Source organism: Seriola aureovittata, chromosome 1 (assembly GCF_021018895.1).
Source record: "Seriola aureovittata isolate HTS-2021-v1 ecotype China chromosome 1, ASM2101889v1, whole genome shotgun sequence".
Taxonomy (NCBI): Eukaryota; Metazoa; Chordata; class Actinopteri; order Carangiformes; family Carangidae; genus Seriola; species Seriola aureovittata.
Window position 1 is genome coordinate 21,172,314 of NC_079364.1, and position 26,778 is coordinate 21,199,091.

General features: G+C 40.9%; 1 protein-coding gene across 1 annotated transcript; it reads left to right on the forward strand.

The window, feature by feature from the left end:
• Positions 1–1,286: 1,286 nt before the first annotated feature.
• Positions 1,287–26,435, forward strand: greb1 (growth regulating estrogen receptor binding 1). Its single transcript, XM_056384768.1, has 34 exons — positions 1,287–1,467; positions 7,351–7,511; positions 7,789–7,896; positions 8,022–8,198; positions 8,412–8,594; positions 10,297–10,398; positions 10,602–10,739; positions 12,201–12,362; positions 12,535–12,657; positions 13,614–13,799; positions 14,038–14,174; positions 14,381–14,657; positions 14,763–14,891; positions 15,007–15,201; positions 15,681–15,878; positions 16,029–16,212; positions 16,357–16,540; positions 16,706–16,842; positions 16,953–17,304; positions 17,442–17,557; positions 17,687–17,892; positions 18,029–18,647; positions 19,224–19,380; positions 19,470–19,572; positions 19,795–19,950; positions 20,103–20,239; positions 20,334–20,495; positions 21,015–21,219; positions 21,379–21,541; positions 21,676–21,794; positions 22,416–22,648; positions 22,876–23,076; positions 23,375–23,513; positions 24,250–26,435. The coding sequence occupies exons 2-34, from the start codon at positions 7,358–7,360 to the stop codon at positions 24,411–24,413; spliced, it is 6,006 nt and encodes a 2,001-aa protein (XP_056240743.1). The 5' UTR covers positions 1,287–1,467; positions 7,351–7,357; the 3' UTR covers positions 24,414–26,435.
• The last annotated feature ends 343 nt before the right edge of the window (positions 26,436–26,778 follow it).

Here is a 26,778-nt window from a genome sequence, read left to right on the forward strand (position 1 = left end):
AGGTGTACAAGTGGTGTGAGGTTAGGTGTCAAAACATTTGAATTCACTCGACTGAACTGAATCACAGAATAAAGTGCTACACCTTTGCATTTGCACACATTTATGTTTGTGGTTTGTGTTACTTTTACAGTGTTTTTCCTCAGAGAAGACAGCTCATTTAGGGTTTTTTTATGCTGAGGTTTCCTTATATGAATCAAGGATATCTTTTACAGACTGTGAAGTTCTCTGAGACAAATGTGTAATTTTGGGCTATGACTTAATTTATTGTAGCCTAATTTCCAAAAATGTTAACTACTAAAACTCATGCTTTGAAATATGTATAGCTAAATTCATTCTTATTTATTAATTCTTAGAATGATTGAAGCAACATAAAAAAGTCTTCAAGCAGCTACTTGATTACCTACATTGAATATGCACTAATTTGCTCATCTCACATTCATATAGCTCATATTTCATTAAAAAAACACAGTAAGCTGTCTGACCTGCTCTAAAATAGTTTAGTCTAAATAGTTATTAATTACTGTAACTTGGATGACACTGACACTTATTTTAGACACTTCTCTACCGGTGGCCGTGCATGTCTGATTCACTTTTAACTCTTAGAAGTGAAGAATACAAGAAGGAATATACAGGATTTACTTTCGATTACATAATTTGGTCCCTTGTAGGTCTGCAACTAAAGATTTTTATCAGCCTACCATTTAATCTGCCAATTGTTTACTCTACTTCTCTACTTGATCAATTATTTTGTCTCAAAAAAAAAATCAGGAAATGGTGAATAAATGTCATTATAATTTCCCACAGCCCAAAGTAATCTTTGTTAGATTAGAAGCTGGGACCAGGGAATATTCAGCATTTTCCTTGAAAAATGACTGAAATAGTCAATTGGTTTTCAACACTGTTGCCAATCAATGCTCTGTGGACTAATTGATTAATTAATGCAGCTCTAGTCCTTTTGATCTCAATAATCGGATCAATCATTCATGTCTGCTCAGGCCCAGGAAGAAGGGAGATCGAGGGTTAAAAAGTAGCTATGAACATCAAAAACACCTCAGCCCACTGACTCCATCTGACTGTCATAGTTGATGTGGGCCATTGATTAGACTTACTATTTTTTGAGGTGTTGTCAGATTATCTGATGTATCGTTTATAGTTGTATTTTTGCCTGTTATTTTAATCATAAAATGACAACAAAGATATGATATAACATTACCTTTGAACAGACAAATGAGTAAAAAAAAAAATGCAGTTAATGGTAAAGAAGGAGCTGACCATCGCTCGGACCGTACCATTAACATGGAGGAAGAGGGGAGGGACCTTTCCCCGCTGAGGATCAAGGATGTTGACACGCGCGACACGCAGTTCCAACGTTGGTCTCGTGCCGGAGGCATGGTAAAAGCACGTTGGATCAACTTGCAGGCTTTCTATGAAGACTAGTTACCGGGCTTGTCCCGCTGAATCGTAAAGGTAAGTCCTTCCAGCATTTGTTTTCGAGTTTCTGGTTTTACGGTATTTCCTGCAGGTAGAGCACATTACCTTGTGTGGCTTGATGATGATGAAAAGCTGACCTTCACTGTCTGCGCAGTTGGTGCTGATGCAGTTAGGAAATAAACACTACTAACAATGTTTCAGCAGGGTTCAAACTGTGTAGCTGTGGCTCTTAGCTCTATAGTTGGACTATTCTGCTGGAAAACCTGTGGTTACATGGAGTTAGGGAATCATGTAAACCAGTTTTATCTACTCGTTTTTCCTTCGTTTGGCTGTGCATTTTCTCAAACCCTTGTTAACTTGTTGTTAACTGGTAACATGCGAGGCTTCATGATTGTGTAACTTTCTCAATAACAATACATGATTCCTCCATCTCATACTGTGCCTGGTCTGAAAAATGTTACGGGCCTGAAATAATATTCTAAATTCAGCTTTTAAATTAATTAATATTCATATTTATACCAACAATTTTAGCTGCCACCAAAAACCTTTCATTGAAAAGTTTACAGCTCTTCCAGTGTGTGTCACTGTGTTCCTCCTAAGTAACATTAGATTTTTTTTTTTTTTTTTTTTTTTGTAAACTTCTAGTGTGCTGTTTACCAGAAATAACTTGGTACTGCAAGATGAACCCGAGTCTGTTCCACATATAACTTTCTCTTTTTTTCTAAAAAGTTGTTTCAGCAGATCAATTGGTGTCCTGGAAATTAGTAAAGAATATTTGTTGATACATTTTTATAATAGGTCTTTTGTCAATTGTTTCATAAACATATTCTATTGGCCCTGGTGTTTTAGTGTTTTGTGCCAGAAACTTGAATAAACAGGGAAAGAGAAATAGAGTTGCTGCAGTTTGTTGTTGCGCATTTACAGTATGTGCAGGAGAGAGAGAGTTTGTGATATATCCTGCAGCCAAAATGTTAAAAACCCCAACTAAGGTGCCGTTTCAGCCAAATTTGCATGCCTGTAGACAACACAAGTTCCCCAGGAGTCATGCGAGATAGAGAGAGCAGAAGGAAAAAATCTGCTCAAGGACGTGGAGCAAGATAGCAAAGCAACTAGGCTGAGCAGACATACAATATTGAGGGAGTTGGAGCTTTGTTGTGCCTTCCAACCATTTCTTTATGCAAACCCAAGCAGATAGTGTACTGTACAGTATGCAGACACACCCAGTCCGTGTCCTGCAGAAGACATACTGTTTGTCTGCTTGTATTGTCTCACTGTAGTGCACAGCTGACAATATTTTGTTGTTATAACATACTGGACAAACTGACATTGTGAAGATGGCAAGTTTATATATGGGTGTTTATAAGATGAAAAATCATTGTTCATAAATGATTAGTTGGGTAATGTCAGTGATTGGAACTTCCGTGTTTTGGCTTAGCTGACTGATTGGCTGAGTGTGTGAGCTGAGCAACTCAATGTGTGGATGAATGATTGTATGAATAGTTGAACGGCTGTCTGAGGGGTTGCTTGAGCAGTTGGCCAGTTGGCTGGTTGGCTATCGACCCAGTGTCTGTTGAGCAAACTGTGAATGAGAGCATTTGCTGTGGGTCACTGGTCAGTGATGAGCCCATCTGAGGGGTCCACTTCTGTGTGTGTGTGTGTGTGTGTGTGTGTACAACTGACATCCCTTTGCATATGTGTTTGGCTGGGGGTCAGCGCTCACAGAGCATCTGCAAAGCTGGAGGTTTTTCTCTTTTAACTCTACTGTTCAGGGCTGAAAGAGATGCTGCACTGACCAGCTGACACTGCTCGACATTCTTCTGTGTTATCTCTCTCTCTCTCTCTCTCTCTGTCTCTCTCTCTCTCTCTTTCTCTGTGTGTCTTTCCGCACACACATGCACAAACACCCAGTCACAAACATTACACTACCACTCAACAACAGTTTCTGTTAGTGTTTTTGCATGCACACTGTCGGCCATATTTGTATGCATGCACTCACTTAACCGTGCATGTCTGTGTGTGTGTGTGTGTGTGTGTGTGTGTGTGTGTGTAATATGAGCTGCTGTTGGAGGTGCCAGAGTGGAGGTTAGAGACGGCAACCCTGCTTGTCAGACTGAACAGAAAGAAAGAATAGCAGGGATGCTGCATTTGTTTGTGTGTGTGTACGACTGGTATGTGGGCCTGGCCAACAGAGAAAGAGCCTGGGGTTCTTATCTGACCTCTCCCAGGACGACCTTTCACCCCTCAAGACAAGCCTTTTGTGTGCACTGAGCCAGAGCCCATGGGAGAGCGTGTATGTGGGTGCACATGAGTGTGTGTGCATCTGCATAGGTTTGTGTGTGTGTGTGTGTGTGTGTATCAGAATTATAGGCCACATCAAAGTCTTACTTAAACATTGTTATCTGTGCTCACCTTTGACCTTGTGGTCATGAGACATCCCTCAAACTAATACATCCATGCCCTCAAAGCAGAGAGCTTATATGTGTGTTTGCATATATTAGCAATGAGCTGGACAGGACATGATGTATGATGATGCTGATGTGTGTAGGCACATTACCCAGTGCATCTCTTCCTAACTCTTTGTCTATACAAATTATTTATTATTTTTGTTAATTGTTTTTGTCAGTAAGATGCCAACAAATCATTTTACCTCAAAATGTCCACTGATTCATAAAAGGTTAACAATGATAGGTGTCATTCTTAGTTTTTTTTCATGGATCAGCTACTTCAATTTAACAGTGAATCATTGGCATCCTGAAAAAACAAAACAAAAACATAAGAACCTTTTAAAAGTGTTGTTCATTGCGTTAAAAAACTATGGTTTGGTAACAAAATCTGTGCATTGGGGGTCAGAGCTTAAAGGCATCCTAACTACAGGTTTGAATGTGTGAGGTTGTGTGTTTGAGGGTGGTGGTGGTAGTGGTGGGAGGGGGGATCCAAGGGGTCATAAAACACCACAATAGTGTCTCTCTCCCCAGGGTGAAAGACAGAAAGAGAAGAAGAGGAGGAGGGAGATGAAAGGATCTCCCACCTCCACGTCAGGGAGAGAAGAAGGAGGGGGAGATGGGAGGAGAAAAGATCAATAAAGCTTCCTTAAAAGTTTTACTTAGTGCTTATTTCTGTCATCTCTGCGACATGTTTTCTATTATTTCCCACAGGTCTCTCATGTTTTGTTAGGAACAGATATTTCTTAGAAATAAATTCACCCTAATACTTTAGGAGCACATTTGCAGCTGGGGATTAAAGATGGAGATGAGCATTTGGACTGAATAATGAAAATCACAGTGGGAGGATCCTTCATCTGCTCCCTTACAGCTCTTAGATTTTTAAGCACATTGGTTGACATAAGAGTAAACACACATACCTGCATCTGCTGTTTCCTCAGTACGTGCAGAAAATTCTGTCTTTGATGTTATGCAACAATGATTCAAATAAAAATTTGACAGAAAAACTGTTTTCTCTACAAAGTAGCTATGAGACCATGTATTTATTTTTAAGCCTACCTCCATTAAGTAGAGCAATAGTAGCCATGCAACAAAAGAATATAAAACAGCTTCAGATTTAGACCTACAGTACTAACAGTTGGTCAGAAGTTAAGGTTTTGGTTAGGATTCAATAAAAGGTGGAATACACCTCTGCTTTCATCTCTTCCCTGTTTCCCTCCCTGTCTCCTCTTTCTCTGGTTGTAAAAAGATCAGTCTGCTCTTTGGTAGAAGGTGTGATTACTTCCTCTCAGTGCCGGCTGTGTTATGACAGGGCTTTTTGTCTCCCACCCTCTGTCTCTCTGCAAAGTGGTGCAAAGCATTAAAAGTCTGCACTGCTTCTTTACATATGAAAGCATGCAAGGAGAAGGTGGCTGGTAAGGTGTGTGTGTGTGTGTGTGTGTGTGTGTGTGTGTATGTGTGTTTGCGTACGTGCGTGCGTGTGTGTGTGTGAGAGAGAGAGAGAGTGTGTGTGACAAAATTGGTTGATTAGATCATTTCTAGCAAGCATTGCTAATATTATCTCTTACTTTAGAGGATGAGAGGATGGCCGTGCTAATTTCTTGGCTTCATTGTCCATGCATGCACTGAATTAAAATTAAAATGAATTAATTAAAATATAGATGCTGTGATTGAAAGAATGAATAAATTCAGTTGTCTTTCATTAAAATAAAAAGTTTTGTTTTTATATATATAACATGGGATTTTAATTTCACACTTTTAGACAATGTACCTATAGGTAATGGACCACAGAATGGGGCCAAGAAAATATGATTACACTTAGCTACTTGGTTCACCCGAGAGGTCAGCTGAGGGGACCTACATACTGTATTTATATCCTGTGTTATAGTACTAACAGTGGGTTGTGGGACATAAGCTGGGTAAAGAACAACTAGCTATGTAGAACAGCCAAAAAGATTTTTGGTTGAAAAAGGAGATATTAGGCTCATATTCCCTCTGCCTCATTGTACCCTGTTAAGCTGTTTCTTGCAGAATGATGACAAAAAAATCTTAACTTTAAAAAACTCTTAACTTTAAAATTAAATAACAAATGTAAAAAATTTTGAATTTTACAGATGTAATGTCTGACTTTGTAATATAATGCATCATGGGGTGTAATTTGCTAATATTCTCTTGGACTTAGCTGTTGACCAACCTGTGCATGACACAGACAGCTTTAAGTCTGTAATCTGACAGGCCAGTCTTTTTATCATGCTGACCTGCCGGTTTCGGACTCGACAATCGGTCTCATGCGACCAGCTTGTAGTAGTGTGTAGTCCATGTGTAGTCTCTTGTGCGTGTGTGTGTGTGTGTAGTTACCAGCATATGGACAGTCAAAGGTTTAGATAAGGGGGATTAAGTTGGTGTTAACAATCCAACCTTGTTATTTTCTTCTTCACTGACCCAGTTTGTTTGCTGCACAACACATCTTTGGTTCAGACACAAACTTCGGTCAGTCTTTATTACATATTAATTCAGTGTTTTATCTTACATACAAGCAGTGAATGTAATTTTGAAAATACACATGGCAGCAGTGAGATGCATAACTCTGCATATTTCAGTGAAATCTCAACAGTAGTGAGTGAGGTGTCTTGTAGGACAAAATTACAAATAAACATCAGTCCCATTAAGTGCATTTTTCAAAAGAATTTGAAAGTGATGAATTTTTCACATGTTCTGTCATTCTTTAACACGCTTTTTAAGAACAATAAGAATTTAAAATTAAATAACTAGTTGATACAATATCACAAACACATTTTGAAAAACTGCATGCAAGAATTCCTTTTTCTGTGGGGATTTTCATCTGTTTCAGAGCAGAGGAGAGAGGCGAACCAGGGAGAAAACAAGAGAGAGAGAGAGCTGTGCAGAGAGAGAGAAAGTAGAAAAACAGAGAGGGAGTGGAGTCTAGGTCAGGGTATCCTGACACTGTCAGTAAAGCTGATTTTATGGCATGCTGTCTGGACAGATGCCATCCACTAGTAACCACTGTTTATGTGTGTGTGGGCCTGTGTGCTTCTGTAGATTTCAGTGTTTGGGCCTGCTCATATTTATTATCTATATGTGCGTTTGTTGCTTAGACTTAATACTAATACTTAATAAGTTCTTACTGTCAGAGGGCTTCAACAAATGTACCCAACAAACTTTCAATGTATTGTGTCTGTTATCAGAAACATAATCCTTTTTTTCTGTGGCAGTTTTTTTTCTATTACCCCTTTCTCCATATTTACAGATATCACTAGGATAGATGCTGATTTCTTGTTTCTTTTTAATGCTGAAGCTGACACTACTTTAATACTAAACCATATCGCATAGCAGAAAGACTTGTGAATTTAAATGCAGTAAATGTTTAACTGGGGAAACCTATTGGGAGTTTAGTAAATGGTTTATATAAACACAAGCAAAGCACCGTCAGCTTGAACGTGTCTTCTTAATTTTGCAGGACACCAATGGGGAACTCATATGCAGGCCAGCTGCGGACCACGCGCTTTGAGGAGGTTCTCCATAACTCCATTGAGGCATCACTGAGGTCGAACACTGTAGTTCCCCGACCAGTCTTTTCGCAGCTATACCTTGAGACAGAGCAGCCCCTGGCACATGATGGTGGGTTGCATGGATATTGAGTCAGGCACTGTAATCATTTCCTAAAAATATCTCCAGTTTGAATCCTGGCATCTGTGTCTCAAATTGCTTTTTAATGACGTTCAGTAGCATAACTAAAAGCAAAATCAGCTTGCAGCTCCTGCTAAGATGCACACTTAAAAACTTTTAAAAAGATCCTTTCAACACCTTTGCTATTCACTTACACTCTGTTAAATCTGTCTCTGTTTTTCACTCTTGTTTACAACGTTGCATGTTTTTTTCTGTACGTCCTCAACAGGCCGTACAGAGAATGATGATGAGGATGATGAAGATGGCTCAGAGTCTAACAGCCCCCCAATACCATACCAGATGAAGCCCCCACCAGAGGGATGCTGCACCACAGATGGTTTGTACACATACACATACCGTTGCTCATAAAAGGGTCACATATCTTATTATTCATCTTATTTATGCTGTAATAAAGCAAATTAATTTAAAAGTCAAAGAGAAATTGTCTTTTCCCTCCCACAGGTTTCTGTCAGGCGGGCAGGGACCTGCGTCTGTCCTCGCTGGCATCAGATCCCTTGGATGTGCCCCCTGGGTTCATGTTGGTTGCGATAAAGTCCCCCTCCCTCCCTGAGACGCTGCTGGTGTGTGCTGTGGATCGCCGCTTCCTGCCGGATGAACGGGGTCGCAACGCACTGCTGGGTGAGGCTGGAGACGAACACAGGAAAATATCATTGCTGTTTGTTGAAAAATGAAAAGTTCTTCAAAATGTCAAATGTTCAAGGCTGAAAAAAACACACTTGTACTGTGATGCATTTGTGACATTATCCAGTCAGTTACATGTGTGACACTCTAAAAACACCTAAAATACATTGTCTAGTAAACATACCTTTTCTGTGTGTGTGCTTCCCCCAGGCTTCTCAGGGAACTGTATGGGCTGTGGAGAGAAAGGCTTTCGTTACTTCACAGAGTTCTCCAACCACATTAACCTGAAGCTCAGCACCCAGCCCAAGAAACAGAAGCACTTGAAGTACCATCTGTACCGAAACAACCAGGGCGTGCTGGTCAAAGGAGCTTCCATCTGCTGGAGAGGACACGGTAAGAGATGGATACATGTGTTGCATTTGGCAGGTGATTCTAAATGTGGTTCGTTTTGATTTCAGCTTGAATGCAACACATGTAATAAAAAAACCCAGAGAATCAATAGCATAATCAATAGTAGACTGTATACATGGAAGCTAACAAGAGGCATTGGTGGACCCATTTGATAATGTACTGGGATGCATGTACTGGGCACACAAAATTGATCAGTCACTATAGCTTGAGATGCACCACCTGGAGAATATGTGGAAACAGGGTGGTGTAAGGAGGAATCCACTATTATATGTTATCAGTGGGTGTATTAGGGCTTGTTGTTAAACATAGCTGATTACTCATGGCTTAGCAGTGGAGGGGAGGCTGACAATTATTGGGCTAACGACTGTTTTAGCCATTTTTAGCCAATTTTGTCATTTCTACATAGCCTACGTTAGCTTTAACAGCTTTTTACTTACCAACCTAGAGGAATTGTTGCAAGTTCAGCGTCAAACTTCATTCCTTTACTCATCAAGAGCCGTCTCTAGCGGTGGAAAGCAACCCTCTTGTTTTGCTTCTTTTTCTATCACTTCTTTTATTCTACTGAGGTTAGTATGCTAACCAGCTAGCCCCAGCAAGGTTGGACTGTCTCGTCACTTTCTGATACCGAGTCACTGTAGTGTCCAGCCTGCCCTGAAGAATAAGCACCGCTCAGAGGCTGTTTTATAAGGTCTAGTCTTGTAAATGCAATGATGGATGAAGCTCTTGCCAAGACTGGCCAGTAAACAGCTGTTATTGCTAATGCTGGCTATGTTGCAATAGTAAAACTTACAAACACCGTATTGACTTTACTTAATATATTGTTATTAAAGAAACACATTTGTTTTAATGAATTGAAATGTTTTAGAAAAAAAAACAATACATTGGTTTAAAATATGGATGTTGATGCATTTTCCAACAACTTTGATTATGGGGACTTTGCTGCAGCCCAAGATAAATAGCATTCTAGTATAATACAGAAAGAAAATGTTGCAAAGTGTTTTAAGGGTTATGTTTTCTGTGGGCAAGAACACAGACATTTATTATTATTTTGCAGCAGCCTGGTGATGGTGTTGGAGACTACAAATGAAAAACCTCCTTCAGATGGCTATATGGATGAGTTAGATTAACCGAAAAGGCTGCTTATATGTATGCATGCTGGGAAGAGTCAGGTGTTAATCATACTCTGCCTTCCCTGCATTATTGCCACAGTTTGGAAGAAAACATAATGTAGTTGTGGTCATTTTTGAAGAATGAATAATTAAAATGAAACAGACCGGGAAAACATGAATAAATGGTTTGACTGAGAGGTCAAAGGCTGGGCTTTCACCAGTTCACAAGCACAATGTGTCTAATTTAGGCCCTGTGTTCACCTAAAAAAGTCTAAGTGTGTGAGTATACATGTCTGACCAGATGGATGGGTAGTAAAGCCTGAAGGACAAGTGAAAGGTGAGAAAACAGAGTGTATACTGCCTGGAGGTAACCTAATAGATTAAAATGGTTTGAAAGGACGACACCAGGTATAAAGGCCTGTGTTAAAGGACACTAATCCTGTCGATATTGTATCCTCTCAGTGCTTCTGTTGTTTTCACTTAATTAACATATATCCAGAAACACACACGCAAAGACAAGTTTCCTTCTTCTTTGATATCAGAATACTTAGTTTGTGTGTTTGTGGGTGTTTCAGATGGCAGGATCAGGCAGTTGGGGTCCAGCCTCCCAGAGGGCCACGTGACATCGGATGAACAGCCACCAAGCCTGGCATCACACACACTTGGCAGCTACCCAGGTAACAGAAAACAGTATTTTTATGGTTTCAGACTACACCATCTAGTTTACCAGCAGCACAATGATTGTAAACACACCTCTGTGTTTCACCAATACTAGCAGTAACAGAATACAAAAGCCATAAAGAATTATCACAGTGATATTTATATTGTGCCACACTAATTAATGTTATTAATGCCATTTTCTTTCTCTGTCTGCATACAGCAGGATCACATGTGGACCCAACTGGTCTGCCACAAGTAGCTGACGGTCCCCACTCACTGACAAATGGCAACCATGCTGTTCCCTCCATCACCCAGCCGCCTTTACATCAATCAGGGCCCGGGAGACCCTCAGTTACAGGTATTATATGTGCACTGGTGACTATAACTTTGTAATCCATTTATCATCAAGAAAGACATGTAGACATGGCAGTTTATTTGACAATATTTTTTTTTGTTATGTCAACTGAGTTATACTTAATAACAATTAATGTAAGAGTAATGAGTAAGAAAACCCTGTGAGGGTGCATGACACTTGAACACATCATTAGCAGGGTTTAAACTCCACCCAAAATATGACCAATGTTCAAACCCAACAGCAAGAATATCTGTTGTCATTATTGCATAAAAATTATACCAACAATATTTTTGCAGGCTAGAGATATTCCTCATTATTACTCCTTATACACAAGCACATAAGATCTATTTCCTAAGGCCAATTTTAAATATCCCAAAATAGGTTCCTCAACATTCACTTCTAATACAATAATTTAATCTGTGAAATATGCCAGTACTCTTCAAAACTACGGTATTGATTAGGGGGAAAAATCTGATACCCCACCAACTAGCTGCATGTAAACTGGGCTTTTTATATTGTAGCTTATATATTGCATTACTATCTGATTTCCTACTTTAACCTGGTTTTTCACTCTAATCTTGCTTTTGGTGAGTATGTAAACATGGTCAGTTTGTATCTGTTGTCATTAAGCCCCTCCCCTGGGTTTCTTCACACCTCTGAAAGGGAGAGCTCCAATCACCAACAGCGTGTGTGTGTGTGTGTGTGTGTGCTATACCCTGCTATACAGGAGCCAGCCAACTGCATTGTTTGTCGGGGGTTGTCCTTTGTTTTCCCTTCTTTCATTTGCCAACATGTGGGGCACTAAATGTCTCCCTCCTTCTTTTCTCCTCTGTCTGTCTTTCTGTCTTTCTCCCTCCCTCTCCCTCAGTCTGTCACCTCTATAAACCAGGGTTGTAAAATTCGCTCTGTCTCAGTCTTTTTTCCTGCTTTCTCACTGAATGAAATGCTTCCTTCCTGTCGGTGTTGTGTTTTTTTCATGGCCCTTTTAACAAGTGGACCTTTTATGTGTCTCCCCATTACTGCATTTCAACAGACAGTTGAGAGAAAGAGGAAGAGTCAGGTTAATTAATGTATGACTAAAATACAACTGTTTTCCACTACTGTATCAACACAAGTCCATCCTAAAAAAATAATTTACTGAATATGCTGTTGATTAGTGGGTTACTGGAAAAGTGACTCTTATTCAAAATAAGAAATGATTCCTTACAAGCTCAGTTTCAATCTGAGTTGTAGAAAAAATGTGACACTGAAATAGGAAAAAAAACAACTCAACAAATGAAATTGCAGTGACAAGTTGAAAAACAGAAAAAAAAATGCTTATGTACTTATAATCTTGAAATGTATTTAAATTGAAACTATAATATACAAAATGAGAAAAAATGTGATCTTGACATCAAGATCAGTTTCTACATTGAAAACAAATAAAAGCTAACACATGATGTATTCTTGTTTTTTATACTCCAGGGCCACATGCAAATGCTGGACCCCCAAAAAAGAGGCACAAGGGCTGGTCGCCTGAGTCATCTGCCAACAGTCTGCCAGAGAGCACTGTGAAGACACCACTATCTTCATCGGCCTTATCAACATTATCCATGTCCTCTGCTCTAACAAATGGAGCCAGACCGGGTAAAACATATGAGAAGATACATACAGTAAATTATAAAGGGAGAAACATATGAGTGAATGATGTTTATTTAATGCTAAATTTGTCAACAAGATAGTTGTGTGCTTCTTGATGTGTTTGTGTGTGTTTTCAAATGTAAATGTATTTCTGTGCTCCTTCATCTACTATATCCAGAGACTGCTGCCCCACTGAGTTCATCACAGGGGTCCTCAACCCCACTTTCTCCCCCAGGGCTGTCTGTAACAGTGCCTGATGAGCTGCTCCACACCTGCAGACTTCAACCTGTCATCTTCAAAGGTTAGATGATTAATTGTATTAATTATTTAGAGTGATAAAATGCCAAAACTGACACACAAAACTATACACTGCCACACCTATAGTACAGTACATGCAGTGGTAGACTACATCTGCACATGATTATTTGTACTACTAATCAGTCAGATTCCTTATTGACTAGCTGGTGTATGGTGATCAGTATCCACCCAGCTGTCAGTACTGGATGTTCTCAAGCAGGTGAACAGGTGAGGCTCTCAGTAACCACCTGACAGATGGTCATTTTAGCTCGCCTCGCCTCACAGGTTAGAGGTCAGCCAATGCCGAAGGCTGTTTCTCAGCCTTTCTGTCCTCCCCTCATCCCCTCCCCTCCACTCTTTTCACCCCTTTGTGTCACCTGTCAACTCATCCACCTTCCCTTTCTATCTTCTAGGCCTCAATCACTTCTTATATGTCGTGTATGTACTTTCATCCTTTTCCCCTTTCTGTTTTCACTTGGTGTTATCATTTAGTCATTTCCTGTATTTTCTTCCAATTTGACTGCTCTTTGTTCCTTTCATCACATGTCCCCATCCCTGCTATTATCCTAGTCTCTCTTGGGAATAGATAGGGCTGGGATTTCCCACCACTTCATCCTGTACAGCAACTTGTCTCGGTTTGAGTTAGTTGCAGTGTACAACTTTTGTACTGTTACGGAAACAAACACATTACACCTGTGAACAACAAAATATAAAATGTTTTTGGTTGTTTGTTTTTTTTTGCTAGAGATACTATTGCCTGATTGCATTGTTTGTAATTGTTTGTTATTACATAATTTCATAATGTTCATTTTTCCATCCAACCATCAGTCAAGCTTTCGGAGGAGGGAGGGGCTCAGCTGAAAGAATTGCCTTAAGATCAAATCTACCACCCGAGCTACAAACAACCAACAGATGCTGCCATATGTTCATCCGTTTTATCTGTCTACCTCATTGGCACAGGTCATGGCCCACTCCCTCAGCTGACGGGCAATGTCAGTGAAGTGCTTGTTAGTTCTCTGCTGCAGAGTTGTTACCTGAGCTCCCAGACACTCCCCAGAGTCTACCAGCACTATGGACCATCACCCATTCAGCCACTGTCCACTGAGATGCAGATTCTACTCACAGTTTACTACCTTGTTCAGCTAGGTGAGTTTAAAACCCTCCTCCAGACTAAAGTCTGTAATCATACACAGTTCAGTAGAACTTCAGTGATCCATTCTTCATATCATGTGATTTACTTTATGAAACAAATTGAGGTGTTTTTTATTTTATTTTGCAATACTATTTTATATACTATATACTATTCATATTTAACTGTAACCACTGTATAATCTTTTGACTAAAAAATGTAACAATTTCTTTGTCTCCCACCTTTATTTCCAAGGCCCTGACCAAGTGCCCCTGATTGAGGACTTGGAGCAGATATTCATGAGGTCATGGAGGGAGTCTCACCTCAGTGAGATAAGACAGTACCAGCAGCCTCAAACACCTGCCACCCAAGGGAGACACTATGGCTTAGAGGTTAGACAGGACATCTGAGAGGAGAAAGAAAATTAAAAATAGAAATAAGCAAATGCATTAATGAATATTATAATCCTGGCATTAAGGGGATAACAGAAAGCATTATTCTGTTTCCCTTCACATGAAACTTATTAGCACAGCAAAGTATTCATTTCTACAGTCATTGCTGTCCTCTACATTTTAAAGACTTTTAACCCTGTCTCCAGACCCCCTCCACCCTGCCTGGGCTCCCCCAGTACCTCTGTTTACCTCCCCAGAGCCAACAACCCCTGACCCCCAGCCAGCTTCCCTGGCTCGCCCAGCTGGCTGCGTCGTCATGTGGAGAGGGCGTGGTCGTGTTAGGGGAGCAGATCAAATCTTTGGCTCAAGGCCTCCAACAAACATTCAGACGGTTAATGGAAGGACGGCTTGAAAACACCAACTATGTGGTCATTATTGTCACTTCACCGGGACAAGAAACACAGTCCTGTGTGGTAGTCACAGGTGGGAGCTGTGTTTTTATATGCATGTAAAGTCTTGAGAATTAGATGTAAAGAATATTACATTCTTGGATGATTTTAATTCTGTGTATTTTTGTATTTGTTTCAGGCAAACATCAATGTCGTGCCTTAGCAGAGAGTATGTATTCTCCCAATGAGGGCCTGAAAGAAATCAACCACCAGCTCACCACTGGTGTTGCCCAGGATCTCATCCACTTCTGCAATTCACTCGGACAAGGTGTGACTGACTGTGCCCACCTGTTGATTCACATGCACATTTGTGTGGGCAGTATAGTATTCACTGTGTTTTAGTCATAATTCATCAACATGTTGTGTGGCTTTCTGTCTCTCAGATGGTGACATGGATTCCCTCTTGGACAGGGCCACCGTGGACAGCAACGAGCCATCTCCTCCATCCAGCAGTCAGGAATCAACTGAAGACAAAAGTCTCAAAAACACACACAGTCCAAAAGACTCAGTCACACAGTGTTCAAAAGACTCACCCAGTGCCAAAGAGAGAGCTTCAAGTCCCAAAGACACTTGTTCAGGTAAGACACACATAGGCTGAAGTGTATACTGCAATTTCTACTTTCATGTTCAGGTCACGTCAGGTAACCACAGCTGTAATTTATGCAGTGTCATATTTCATGCTACTGCAACTCTTCCTGGGTCAATTTGATTTACTGTTGAACGTGGAACCTGAAATTACATTTGCTTGTGAGGGAACACACAGAGTCTGGTTAAGCACAGTGTAACATCTTGCTTGAGACCAGGACAATGACAGTGTTTAAAAAAAATCCTTGGTTGGGGCGCCTCGGTGGCTCACCTGGTGGAGAGTGTGCCACATGGGCTTAGGTCCAGCCGCAGCGGCTGTGGGTTCGAATCCGGCCCGTGGCCCTTTGCTGCATGTCATCCCCTCTCTCTCTCCCTGACATTCCTGTCTCTCTCTCACTTCACTATCTATCGCTTTAAAAAAAAAAAAAAAAAAATCTTTGATTGAGTATGATTTGAGTTTGTGTGTGTGCAGAATACTCCGTAGAGTGGCGGGAGGTTCGTCCCATCCAGCTGGCAGTGGCTAGAAAGCTGCTGTCCCATGTTTGTGCTATAGCAGACTCCAGCACACAGAACCTGGACCTTGGCTCCTTTGACAGGGTCAGCTTCCTCATACTGGTCCCACCCTCCGAGGTCACATTTCAACAGACTGTGCTCCACCTCTGGAGCTCCGGTTAGTCACATAGACCTTGTGTTTGTCAGCAGCTGCATTTCTGAATTCCCCTTGTATATCTAAAAGAGAGAGTGTGTGTGTCCAACAACATGGTGTATTCTGATGTGGACTTGGCCTCTCTCTCTCTCTCTCTTTCTCTGTGTATCTCAGGTGTCCTTCAGGAGCTTGGGAGTTTAGACCAGGAGTGTGTGTCTCAACGGGATGCTGAGCGTTACGTGGTCAAGATGGACCAGAGCGCCCAGGCACGAATTGACAACCTCATTCAGGAAGCTCACAGCAACTCCTACACACTCTACATCCTGGTCCATGACCATGCCCACTGGGACATTAGGAGGTATGTTATGAAGGAAAAAGAAAAATATGAGTGATTAATGTTTCGTTGTTATTGTTCCACTGTTGTTGTTCCAGCACTACAACCCTGTACAACAAGAGTATCAGCTAAACAATCAAAGGTGTTTACTCTCTGTGTCTCTCTCAGTGCATCCTACAGCAGCTCAGACAGTGGTGTGGGTCTGGTGGACCAGCTTTTAAACTCCCGACAGGTCAGAGATGCTCCAAACATCCTAATTCTCCACGTCACCTCCTTCCCCTTCGCTCTTCAGACACAGTACACCCGCATCAGCCCCTACAACGAGATCCACTGGCCCTCTGCATTCAGTAATGTAAGATTCAACTCTGTGTGATACACACTCTGCTTTTAGTACTATAACATACATTAGCAGCACGTATTTGGAGATTGACACCAATGATTGAATTGAGAGTTTGCACTTTAGTCACTTTAATGTGCGTGTACCCATAACATGTTGTTTCTGTGTCTGTGTTTGTAGGATGTGGACCTGTATCATGAGAGGACGCGTTACTTTGGTGTGTCAGAGCTTCTAGAGTCGACTCGCTCAGGGAGCAGCCTGCCTTTGATGCGTTATGATTCCTCCTTTGAAAGCATGGCATCTGCCTTGGAAGAAAGGTAGCTCTCAAACGCATATGCTTAATTTACGCCCTACACTTCACAAACCAGTTTAAATTACTTTACACAAAATGCTTCAAGAAGCCCTTAAATCTCCCTCTCTCTCTCAGGTTCCCTAAGCTGCACAGTGCTGTGATCCGGACTACAGTCCTGATCCAGCACTACTGCGTAGCTCTGATGGCTGCATCCGGCAGAATCGGCAGCTCTCACAATCTCCACAAACACACCTCTGTGGAGACCCTGGAGATTGTACAATCCCTACTCACTGCTGCCCAGCAATGCCCCGCCCACCATGGTCACATGGTCCTGCTCAGGATCCCCTCTTTGGCTCTCGCTGCATGGGCCCATCGACGGCTGTCCAGAGTGCGGAGACAGCTGGGTCTGGAGGAGAGTTTTGAAATCATACTTGGAAATCCAAACCAAGCTCTGAATGTTGGACAGACATTCACTGATCAGATCAAGGTGGGAGAGTAGTTCATAATATGAAATACAGGATCAATCATTTTATGGATAGATAAGCCTACAGGTGGTGAAATGAAAGACCCTGACTGACTGTATAACATGTATGCTTTCTGTGCTTGTGTTTGTGTGTCATGCAGACTTGGCTGAAGATCCAGGATTCTGACTGGGTTCCTTGTACCTACTTGGAGCTGGAGGCCCTTCCCTGCATCCTGATCCTGTCAGGAGCTGAGCCCCTGGGAGAATCACTGCCCAGGTACACACACCAAGCTCTGATCTTATCTCCCTAACTTTTGACTTAAAACCCTGACCCTTTGTTCCCAAGTGTTACTACAGGAAAAAATAGGGTTGTAATGAATGTCATGTGAATTACCTCTACCTACAGGTCACTGAAGTACTGTGACCTTCGGGTGATAAGCTGCTCTTACCTTCAGCGAACCACACTCGAACAAGAGCTTGGACTGGCTGCTTATCTAGTGAGGTCAGAGTCACGACCCCCACACAACCCCGGCCCAGGAAGTGACCTACTGGAGAGTGATGCTGAAAAACTCAGCAGCACTGACAATGAGGAGGAAGAGGGACAGGAGAACGGTGAGATGAGATCCATATGAACATGAACTGTTCTTTGAGATTTTAAAATGTGTGAGATGTTCAGTTGCTGATTGAAGGGAGATCTCACCCGATTTGGTGTCTGATGTATTGTTTTCTTATAATTCTCCATGTCCAGGGGACTCCCCTCTGTCATCCAGTCAGCAGCTCCAGTCATGCCCAGACAGTGGAACTGCAGATCCCTTCCCTGCCCAAAGCACCACCTCTCCAAATGTCCAGAGAGGGACCATGGACACCATGCAATCTCCCTCACAGACTCAATGTCATTCCCAGACCTCAACTCAGTCTTTTCCATATCCTCAATCTACACCACAACACCAAACCCAACCTCAAGTTCAAAGTTATTCCCAGGGCCAACCAATCTCCCAGCTACAGCCACAATCCCAAATTCAGAGTCAAAACCAGCCGTTGTCTCAAACAAATTCCCAAACTTACACTCAAACACTTCCCCAGCATCAGTCCCTCTCCCAGATGCCACCACCCAACCCTCAATCTCAGCCACTTCCCCCCGCCCAGTCTCGTCACCAACACTCCAAATCCACCTCCTCTGGCTCCTTGTCCCCCCGAGCCTCCTCTCCTCACCTGAGCTGCTCCTGGGCGCGGGGAGTGAGTCGCCCGCCATCTGTGCTCCTCCCTCGTGCCCTCTACGACATTATCACAGCCAGTGACAGCAGCGGGCTTCCACGATGTACCTCATTCCTGCCACACATGTCTGTCGCATGGGCAAGCAGCTTCAGGTAAAAGTGATGTGGTGGAAATCTGAAAATGAACAGTTGACAAAATGATCAAGTTGTCTTTATATATTTTAATAAGAGCTTTGCAAAGGATCAGTGTACAGTCACACAGTGCAATTGCAGACTGATATCGAACAAAGAGTGTACATGAACTTTATAGAAAAAAAGAAAGAAGGAGGCAGGGTCAAGGTGTGTGTATGTGTGTGAACAATTCTGGGTGCCATCCTGACTGTCTAACTGCCAAGAAGCAGATGTGTGTTCAAGGACAAACTACTCAGTTTGTACCGGACATTACCAGATAAGGAGCATGCATGTGGAAAAGATTCACATTGAGGGATATACAAAGCCAGGTCACACAAAAGTCAAACCAGGTCATACAAAGTGCAGAATATAATTTTTCTATTTCACAGTTTAATATATATTTTTTATAGCCTCGTGTAGTCTGATCCTACAAATTAAAAAACTACTAGAGGGTTAATTTCACCTTTTACCTTTTGTCTGTTCAGAAAAGCAGTAAAGTTTCTCAATAAAAGTCGTTCTAAGAGAAGTGCAATTATGTACAATGCCTTTTGCGTGCAGGCCCTTGCTGAGTAAGATGATGACATGTACAGAACAGTCACTGTATTATCGCCAGTGGACGGTCCCTCGCTCCTACCACATGGACAGCAGCAATCGCACAGAAGGACGAAGTGACAACTTTCACCCTCGCAGGCTGCTGCTCAGTGGACCCCCACAGGTATTTTCTTTCTTTATTTCTTTCTCTTACTTCAGCTCATTTTATACTGTGTATTTTCACTCTTTTCACTTTATTATTTCCTTGGACAGGTGGGTAAGACAGGAGCATACCTGCACTTCCTTGGTATTCTGTCTCGGATGCTCATAAGGTTGATGGAGGTGGATATCTATGATGAAGAAGACATCAACTACAGTCAGTATATTTGCAGCAGAAGCCACCATTTCTCACCTACAGCATGTAAATTATAGAGACCAGAGTAAACACACAACTTAATTCTTTTTCTGTTCCCTACAGTTTCCCCAAACCTTTCCTCTCTTTCAGTGTTTTACTCTTATTGTCATGTTTTATCATCAAGATCTTATGATTGTCAGACTTTATCTAATGCATACACTTGTTAATATGTCGTGTATTTAGGTGCCCAGGCAGAGGGGGTGCAGTACCATCCACCCAATGCTCCCTGGCCCAACCCAGACATTATGAGGACAATGCCCTTTGACTACACCATCCATGACCCCAAATATGATGATATCAGTGCTGTGTATTGCCCTGGTTATAGACCCAGTGCTGAGGGTAAGCATAGTCAGAAAATACACTGACACACAAGTCAATGTATTAAAACACAATCACTTCTGTATTCACAGAACATTCATCTTCTCTAAATGTTTTTCCCTTAATATCGTGCTATAGTCCTTATCTGTCCTTTCCTCTGTTGTATTCCCAAGGAAACCCTGTGCGTCAGGAGGAAGTGTACCTACGTAGGCGAACATCGAGGATTAAGCTGTCTAAATATGCCGCCTACAATACCTATCATCACTGTGAACAGTGTCATCAGTACTTGGGCTTCAACCCCAGATACCAGGTCAGCATAACACATACAAACTCAGAGTCTGATAAATAACCCTCAAACTGCTTTCAAGATTTAAATGTGACAGTGGTCTCAAATCATTACGCAGATGTATGAGTCAACACTGCATGCCTTCACATTCACACATCTGCTGCTTGGGGAAGAGATCCAGCTCTACTTCATCATCCCAAAGTCTAAAGAGCACTACTTCAGCTTCAGCCAACCAGGAGGCCAGCTGGAGAGCATGCGGCTGCCACTCACTTCAGATTGGGTAAGTCTTTCGTCAGTGAAACAGGAACCACTGAATCTGAAACTATTAGCATTTCCAGCAGCTGATATTCAGAGTGACTAATAATCCAGCAGTAGTATAAACTTATATTTTCAGCACCACAACCGGTAGTGATGGTAATAGTAGTTTTTGAGGGTCCGTCTTTGTGCCCTGACAGTAAATGTGCCAAAATGGACACTGAAACAGAAATTGGAATTAAGTAGGAATGATGTGTGGTTTTAGTTTTAAATTTTCGTATTGCCTTAAAACAGTGATTTTCATGGTTAAGCACAGTGCAACATCTTGGTTGTTCCACAAGGTGGTGCTACAGGCCACACTATGTTTTTGGCGAAAATGGATTACAAGTGCTTCCTATTTATTTTTATAAAAATATATGTACATGAGATTCTTACCTGAGGAGATATTGCTTGGAATGATTGATCTCGCCTACAAGCAAAGACAAATTTACGGCACCAGTTGGGTTTCAAAGAAGTTATTTTGATTATTTTTTCACTTTTCCAGAGCCCAGACAGCATCAAGAGTCCAATCTTCACTCCAACCACCGGCCGTCATGAGCATGGTCTGTTCAACCTGTATCATGCTATGGATGGAGCCTCACATCTACATATTTTGGTGGTCAAAGAGTATGAGATGGCCGTCTATAAAAAGTACTGGCCCAACCACATCATGCTGGTGCTGCCCACTGTCTTCAATGGAGCTGGGATAGGTTTGTTACTGATACTATTGATTTGTATTTAGGAATTCCTTAAATTAATTATATTTCCAATACAGTCATGCAGGGCAATCTCACAAAGACAAAACGAAATTTCAGTGCACACTGTTGATCTTATAGCCCCTTTATTAACAGATCATGGCTCTTTTGCAGGTGCTGCTCACTTCCTGATTAAAGAGCTTTCATATCACAACTTGGAGCTGGAGCGCAGTCGTCGGTTGGAGGGAGGGGGCCCGGCGGGTGACGTTTGGCCCTTCATCATCCTGGCTGATGACTCCTGTGTTATGTGGAACACAGTAGACCTCGACGCACGCAAGTACATACAAACCTTTATTTCTATTAAAAATAGAGAAAGATAAAATAGATGTTGCTTGTATTAGTAGTACATATATGTTTAACCATTGTGAGCTGTTATTAACATAGCTACTCTTTGCTTGTCGTTGTTTTTAGTGGCCCAGCAGAGCACGCAGTGTCACTGAAGCAGGTCTTACAGCACATGGAGGCCTGTCCGGACCTGGCCCACTATGGGCTGTGTGGGATCAGGAAGTGGAGCAGCCGTGGAGTCACAGGTCAGGGGTCACAAAGTCAACAATTCAACAAACAGTTTTACAGAATTTCTTTGTAAATACTATACAAACTAACAGTAAATAAATACACTAAGGTAGTACCAAATGCAAGACTGTTGTACTGGACTGCACTAGATATGTAAAAAAAACAAAACAACAAAACAATGTATGGTCATAAAACTGCCTTCAAAGGTTTTAGGCAGATTGTACTTGATGTAGATGCCTCAGATCTCAGCTGCAGATACAGATTGTTATGTCTTCATCTCCTCGTGGATGTTTACAATACAGATTTGACAGATTTTTAAAGCTGTATGTCTGGTTCCAAGCTATATCTCCTTGAAACCATGTGTAGCCTCAGATAACCAGTAATATTGAGCCTCAAGGCTGGGAATGACTGGGCATTTTCCAGTAGCTTCCTGTTGAAATGATGTACCTGTAAAGCTTAGGCTGACAGGATCAGTGTAATCCTTTTTAACTCACACACTTTAAGTTATTTTAAAATTTGATGTTCACTAGAATCTTTAGCTATTTTATGAATCACAATGAGAAACATGTAAAATTGATTTGTAATAAAGCAGAATGTAAAACAGACTTTTCTGAGTAAATTTGTGCTTGTTTCACCAGGTAATAAACAGAGGGAGCCCTTCTCCAGAGGTCACCTTCATGACTTCCTCCTCCTCAATGTGGACCGGAGTCAGAACATACAGTACGATCAAAACCGCTTCACCTGTCACGATGTGGACTTCACCCTGAGGCTGCACAGTGCCGGACTGCTCGTCTGCAGGTTTAACAGTTTCAGCGTCATGAAGAAGCAGATTGCCATAGGAGGTTACAGGACGTTTATTATCAAGACCAAGGTAGATGTTGAAGAAAACACAAATCCACATTAATGAGCAATGCTTCATATCATCGTAAACATAATCATTGTAGCTACACAGGACCAAGCACTTGTCTGAATTTTACATAAAAACACTATACAGTGATGAATGTTTTATTCAAGCTTTTTTTTAATACATTTTTCATCAATTTATATCCATTAATGTATATACCCATGTTATTAAACAAAAATTTTAAATTTCTTCAGATGACAGATGTCCCCACCTCTGTGGGGCCTTCGCAGTACATCTGTGCCCCAGACAGCAAGCACCTGTTCTTGGCTACACCAGCTCAGCTCCTCCTGGAAAAATACCTCCAACACACCAGCCAGAAGCTGTTTCCACTCAGCACCAAGAACTACACACACCCTGTACTGTCTGTGGACTGTTACCTCAACCTGGGACCTGAGGTACACAGCACGCGTGCACACACACACACACACACACACACACACACACACACACACACAAACACACACAAACACACACACACACACACATACACACACACACAGACACACACACACAGACACACATTCACACACATAGAGCGCGTGGATAAACAGACATAAAACGACATACACGAGACGGAATCACAGCCTCTTTTTTTGTGGTAGATTATTAACCTCTAAACTCAGGTATAAGTTCATGTACCCATAAATTCCAAAATACACTTTATAAAAGTCTCACTCTTCTTTCCTCCTGCAGGTGACGGTGTGTTTTGTGAGCTCCAGACCTCACTCTGTCAACATCAGCACCACAGGGCTACTGTTCAGCGGCCTTCTCCTCTGTTTTGCTGACTCCTTTGTGACTCCTGGGTTCCTCAAGAAGTTCAGCTTCCTCAAAGGTACAAGAGCAGATGAAATGCAGACGGCAGAAAAATACGTGTAATATGTGACACATACAAAATGATGTATATAAGACAACATGTACTGCCCTGAGTAGGCTGTACATGAGATCTTAGATATCATTCTGAATGGCTAGAAGTGTGACATGGCATTTTAGTGACAAAAACAAACACTACACCAGTGTCCTGTGGCTGAGTAGTTTATGCATAAGATAATGCTGCCACACTGTTGGTTAAATTCTGGCCAGGGACCTTGTTGCATGTCACACCCCTCTCTCCTCACATCCTTATATCCTATCTGTATTTCTACTGTCTCCTAAATAAAGTCAAAAATGCCAAAAAAATAAATAAAAAACAGTTCCAAACTCATTTTGACTCAGTAGCATAATTATTAATAGACATCACCAAGACCAAGAGGTTGGCACCTCTAACAGCAGCTGTACTGCATTTGACACGGCAACATTTGTCTAATTGCTTTACAGCACAAAGGAAAATAGCATTATAGCAAAAAAGAAAGAAAAGACACTCTTCTTCAAAACATTCAAATAAAGCAATGACTTTCGATGTATCTTCTATAGATAGAAAGTAGTAATATAGAAAGTCTCGGACAAGTATAAATATGTGGTCTTTATATTAAAAATAAAAAGTGAATTATGCCTTGACTCCTAAAGTCAGTTTGATTTTTATATCATAGCTAAAGTCTCTATCCCTCTCCCTCCTGTCTGCCTCCCTGTAGGTGCGACTCTGTGTGTCATCAGTGCAGATCGTAGCTCGTTGAGGCAGACGGTGGGCAGGCTGGAGCTGGAGGAGGAATGGAGGTTCAGGCTCAGCGACGAATTCCAGACTGCCAACGCCAAAGAGGACCGACCGCTCTTCTTCCTGACCGGAAAACATATATGACTGGAACATGTGTAAAATGTGTATACAGTGGGCTACAAGTAGTCACAGTCGGGGTTGAAATGCCAAAGAGAAGTAGAAGAAATGTGTTGCAATGTGTTTTGTTGAATGTACTTACTCACTCACTGGGAATGGACAGAGTAGGATATGCATTATAGTCTAACATGTAAAGCGGTTAGTAGATTAACATGTGTAAACTTAGTGGAGGGAATATGAAACATTTGTCATTACCCATGACTGCGCGCATACACACACAAATAGGATTTTGAGGTTTGGTCCAGTTGTAGGCTGCCTCGAGCCTAGCATCCAGACAGACACATGCATGTTACTCTGTGAGTAAGCAAAAGATTATTCAGGAAGCATGAAGGATTTTTCAGGAGGCTTTTCAGTAAACCTCACATGAAATTCTGTAAATAGAATGGCGCTATTTACTTTTACTAATTGTAAATGCAAACACATAAAACACTTGACAGCTAATATTTTAAAAGACATTTGTGTGATAAATAAGAAATACCTATTTTTTGATTGTAACGGTGTGTGGGGATTGAAAAGCTGAAAGGAATCATCTTCTACGCTTCTTGACAGACTCTTCATAGACATATCTTGATTTACAGTATATTGGAGACAAAATGCATTTTTTTACCCTTTGAAGAAATTCATTAGATAGAGTAACTGCAGGTACTGCTTTTGTATATTTTCATACTGTATGTGTTTGAAAATGTATCTGTTTTGGACTTGCTGCAATATTCCAGTGTTCTGAAAACTTCCTTGCAAGGTGCACACAACATGAGAAGCTTTTGAAATGTTTGACACAATCGTTTGTGTGCAATAGTAGCCGATTTTTGGCAACAAACATTTTTATAGGGAAGGGAGGTTTCTTTTGCTTGTGTGTTTTACATATGGAATATTTTGAACATATTTTGTCAGATTTGTATTATGTAAAAAAAAAAAAGTACTTATTTTCAGTGATCACAAGGCGTTTCTTGTTTAGATGTAGAATACTTTTTATGCTTTATGCTCCATAGACAGTAGGATGATTTCAATTATGCTTGCGCAGAAACACAAATCCAACAAATGTACAGCTTTGTATGCCTTTTAATTGTATAAATGTACAGATGTTTTAAAATTCCTGTGTGTTTGTGTCTGTTTTCAAACACAGAACTTAACCAATCACTCTAAACGTGAATGGTGGCAATACTCAAAAGTTTATTTGTGCTCCAAATTTTAAAAATGTTTTGATCAATTATACCAGCATGATATTTATCCATCTAATTTGAACCAAGTATAGTATGTGTAATATTGTAATACTTACAATTGTGACATAAAATAAATTGGCATCCTAGCTGAAACCAAGGGCATGGGTTTGCATATGAACGGTAGGGACATGTCCTACAAATATTTTGGGAGGACAGAATTGTTCCCACCAATATTTCAGTGAACTCATTCACACTATGTTTGGAGTGAATTCATATTAGATCATCTTAATGTTGCCACCAGGAGGCTATATCTCCAAAATAATTGATTTAAGAATGCCAGCATTTAATTGACAGGAAAGGGCGGGGCTATCTGAAGGCTTGTGTCATGAGAGAATATCACAGTGGTACCGAACATCACCAGAAAAATGTCAACTGATGTTATTTAACCATGTTAACTAGCGTTAACTAGCAAGCTCACTCTTTCTTATGTGGGCAAGCAGTCAGGTTGCTGTCAGGAGTAAACATAAAAAGGAGGATAAATAAAAGAAGACTTGAAATGTGACTGTGGCTAATACGACTTTTTTTTATGCCTTTTATGAAGTTTTTATGCCTTACTATATTATGACTTTTTTATGCCTTATTATACTATGACTGTTTAATGTCTTACTGACATTTTTATGCCTTATAGGCCCTATGGCCTTTTTTATGTCTTACTGTACTGTGGTGTTTTTTATTACTATACAATGGGGTTTTTATGCGTTACTATGACTTTTTTTATGCCTAAATAAACTATTACAATTTATTTTTTATGCCTTATGACGCTGATGTTTTTTGAGGTTTTATGCCTTACTATACAATGGTGTTTTATATGACTCTCTATCCTATGACTTTTTTATGCCTGACTATAATATGACTTTTTATGCCTTACTATACTATGACTTGTTTATGACTCATGATACTATGACGTTTTTAAGCCTAATTGTACTATGGCATTTTTTTATGACTTATTATACAATTACTTTTTTCTGCCTTACTATAATATGGCCTACGTTGATGGCTTACTATACTATGACATTTTTATGCCTTTCTATACTAGGAAGTTTTTATGACTTACTATACTATGACTTTTTTATGACTTACTATAGTATGATATTATTTTAAATTTTCATGCC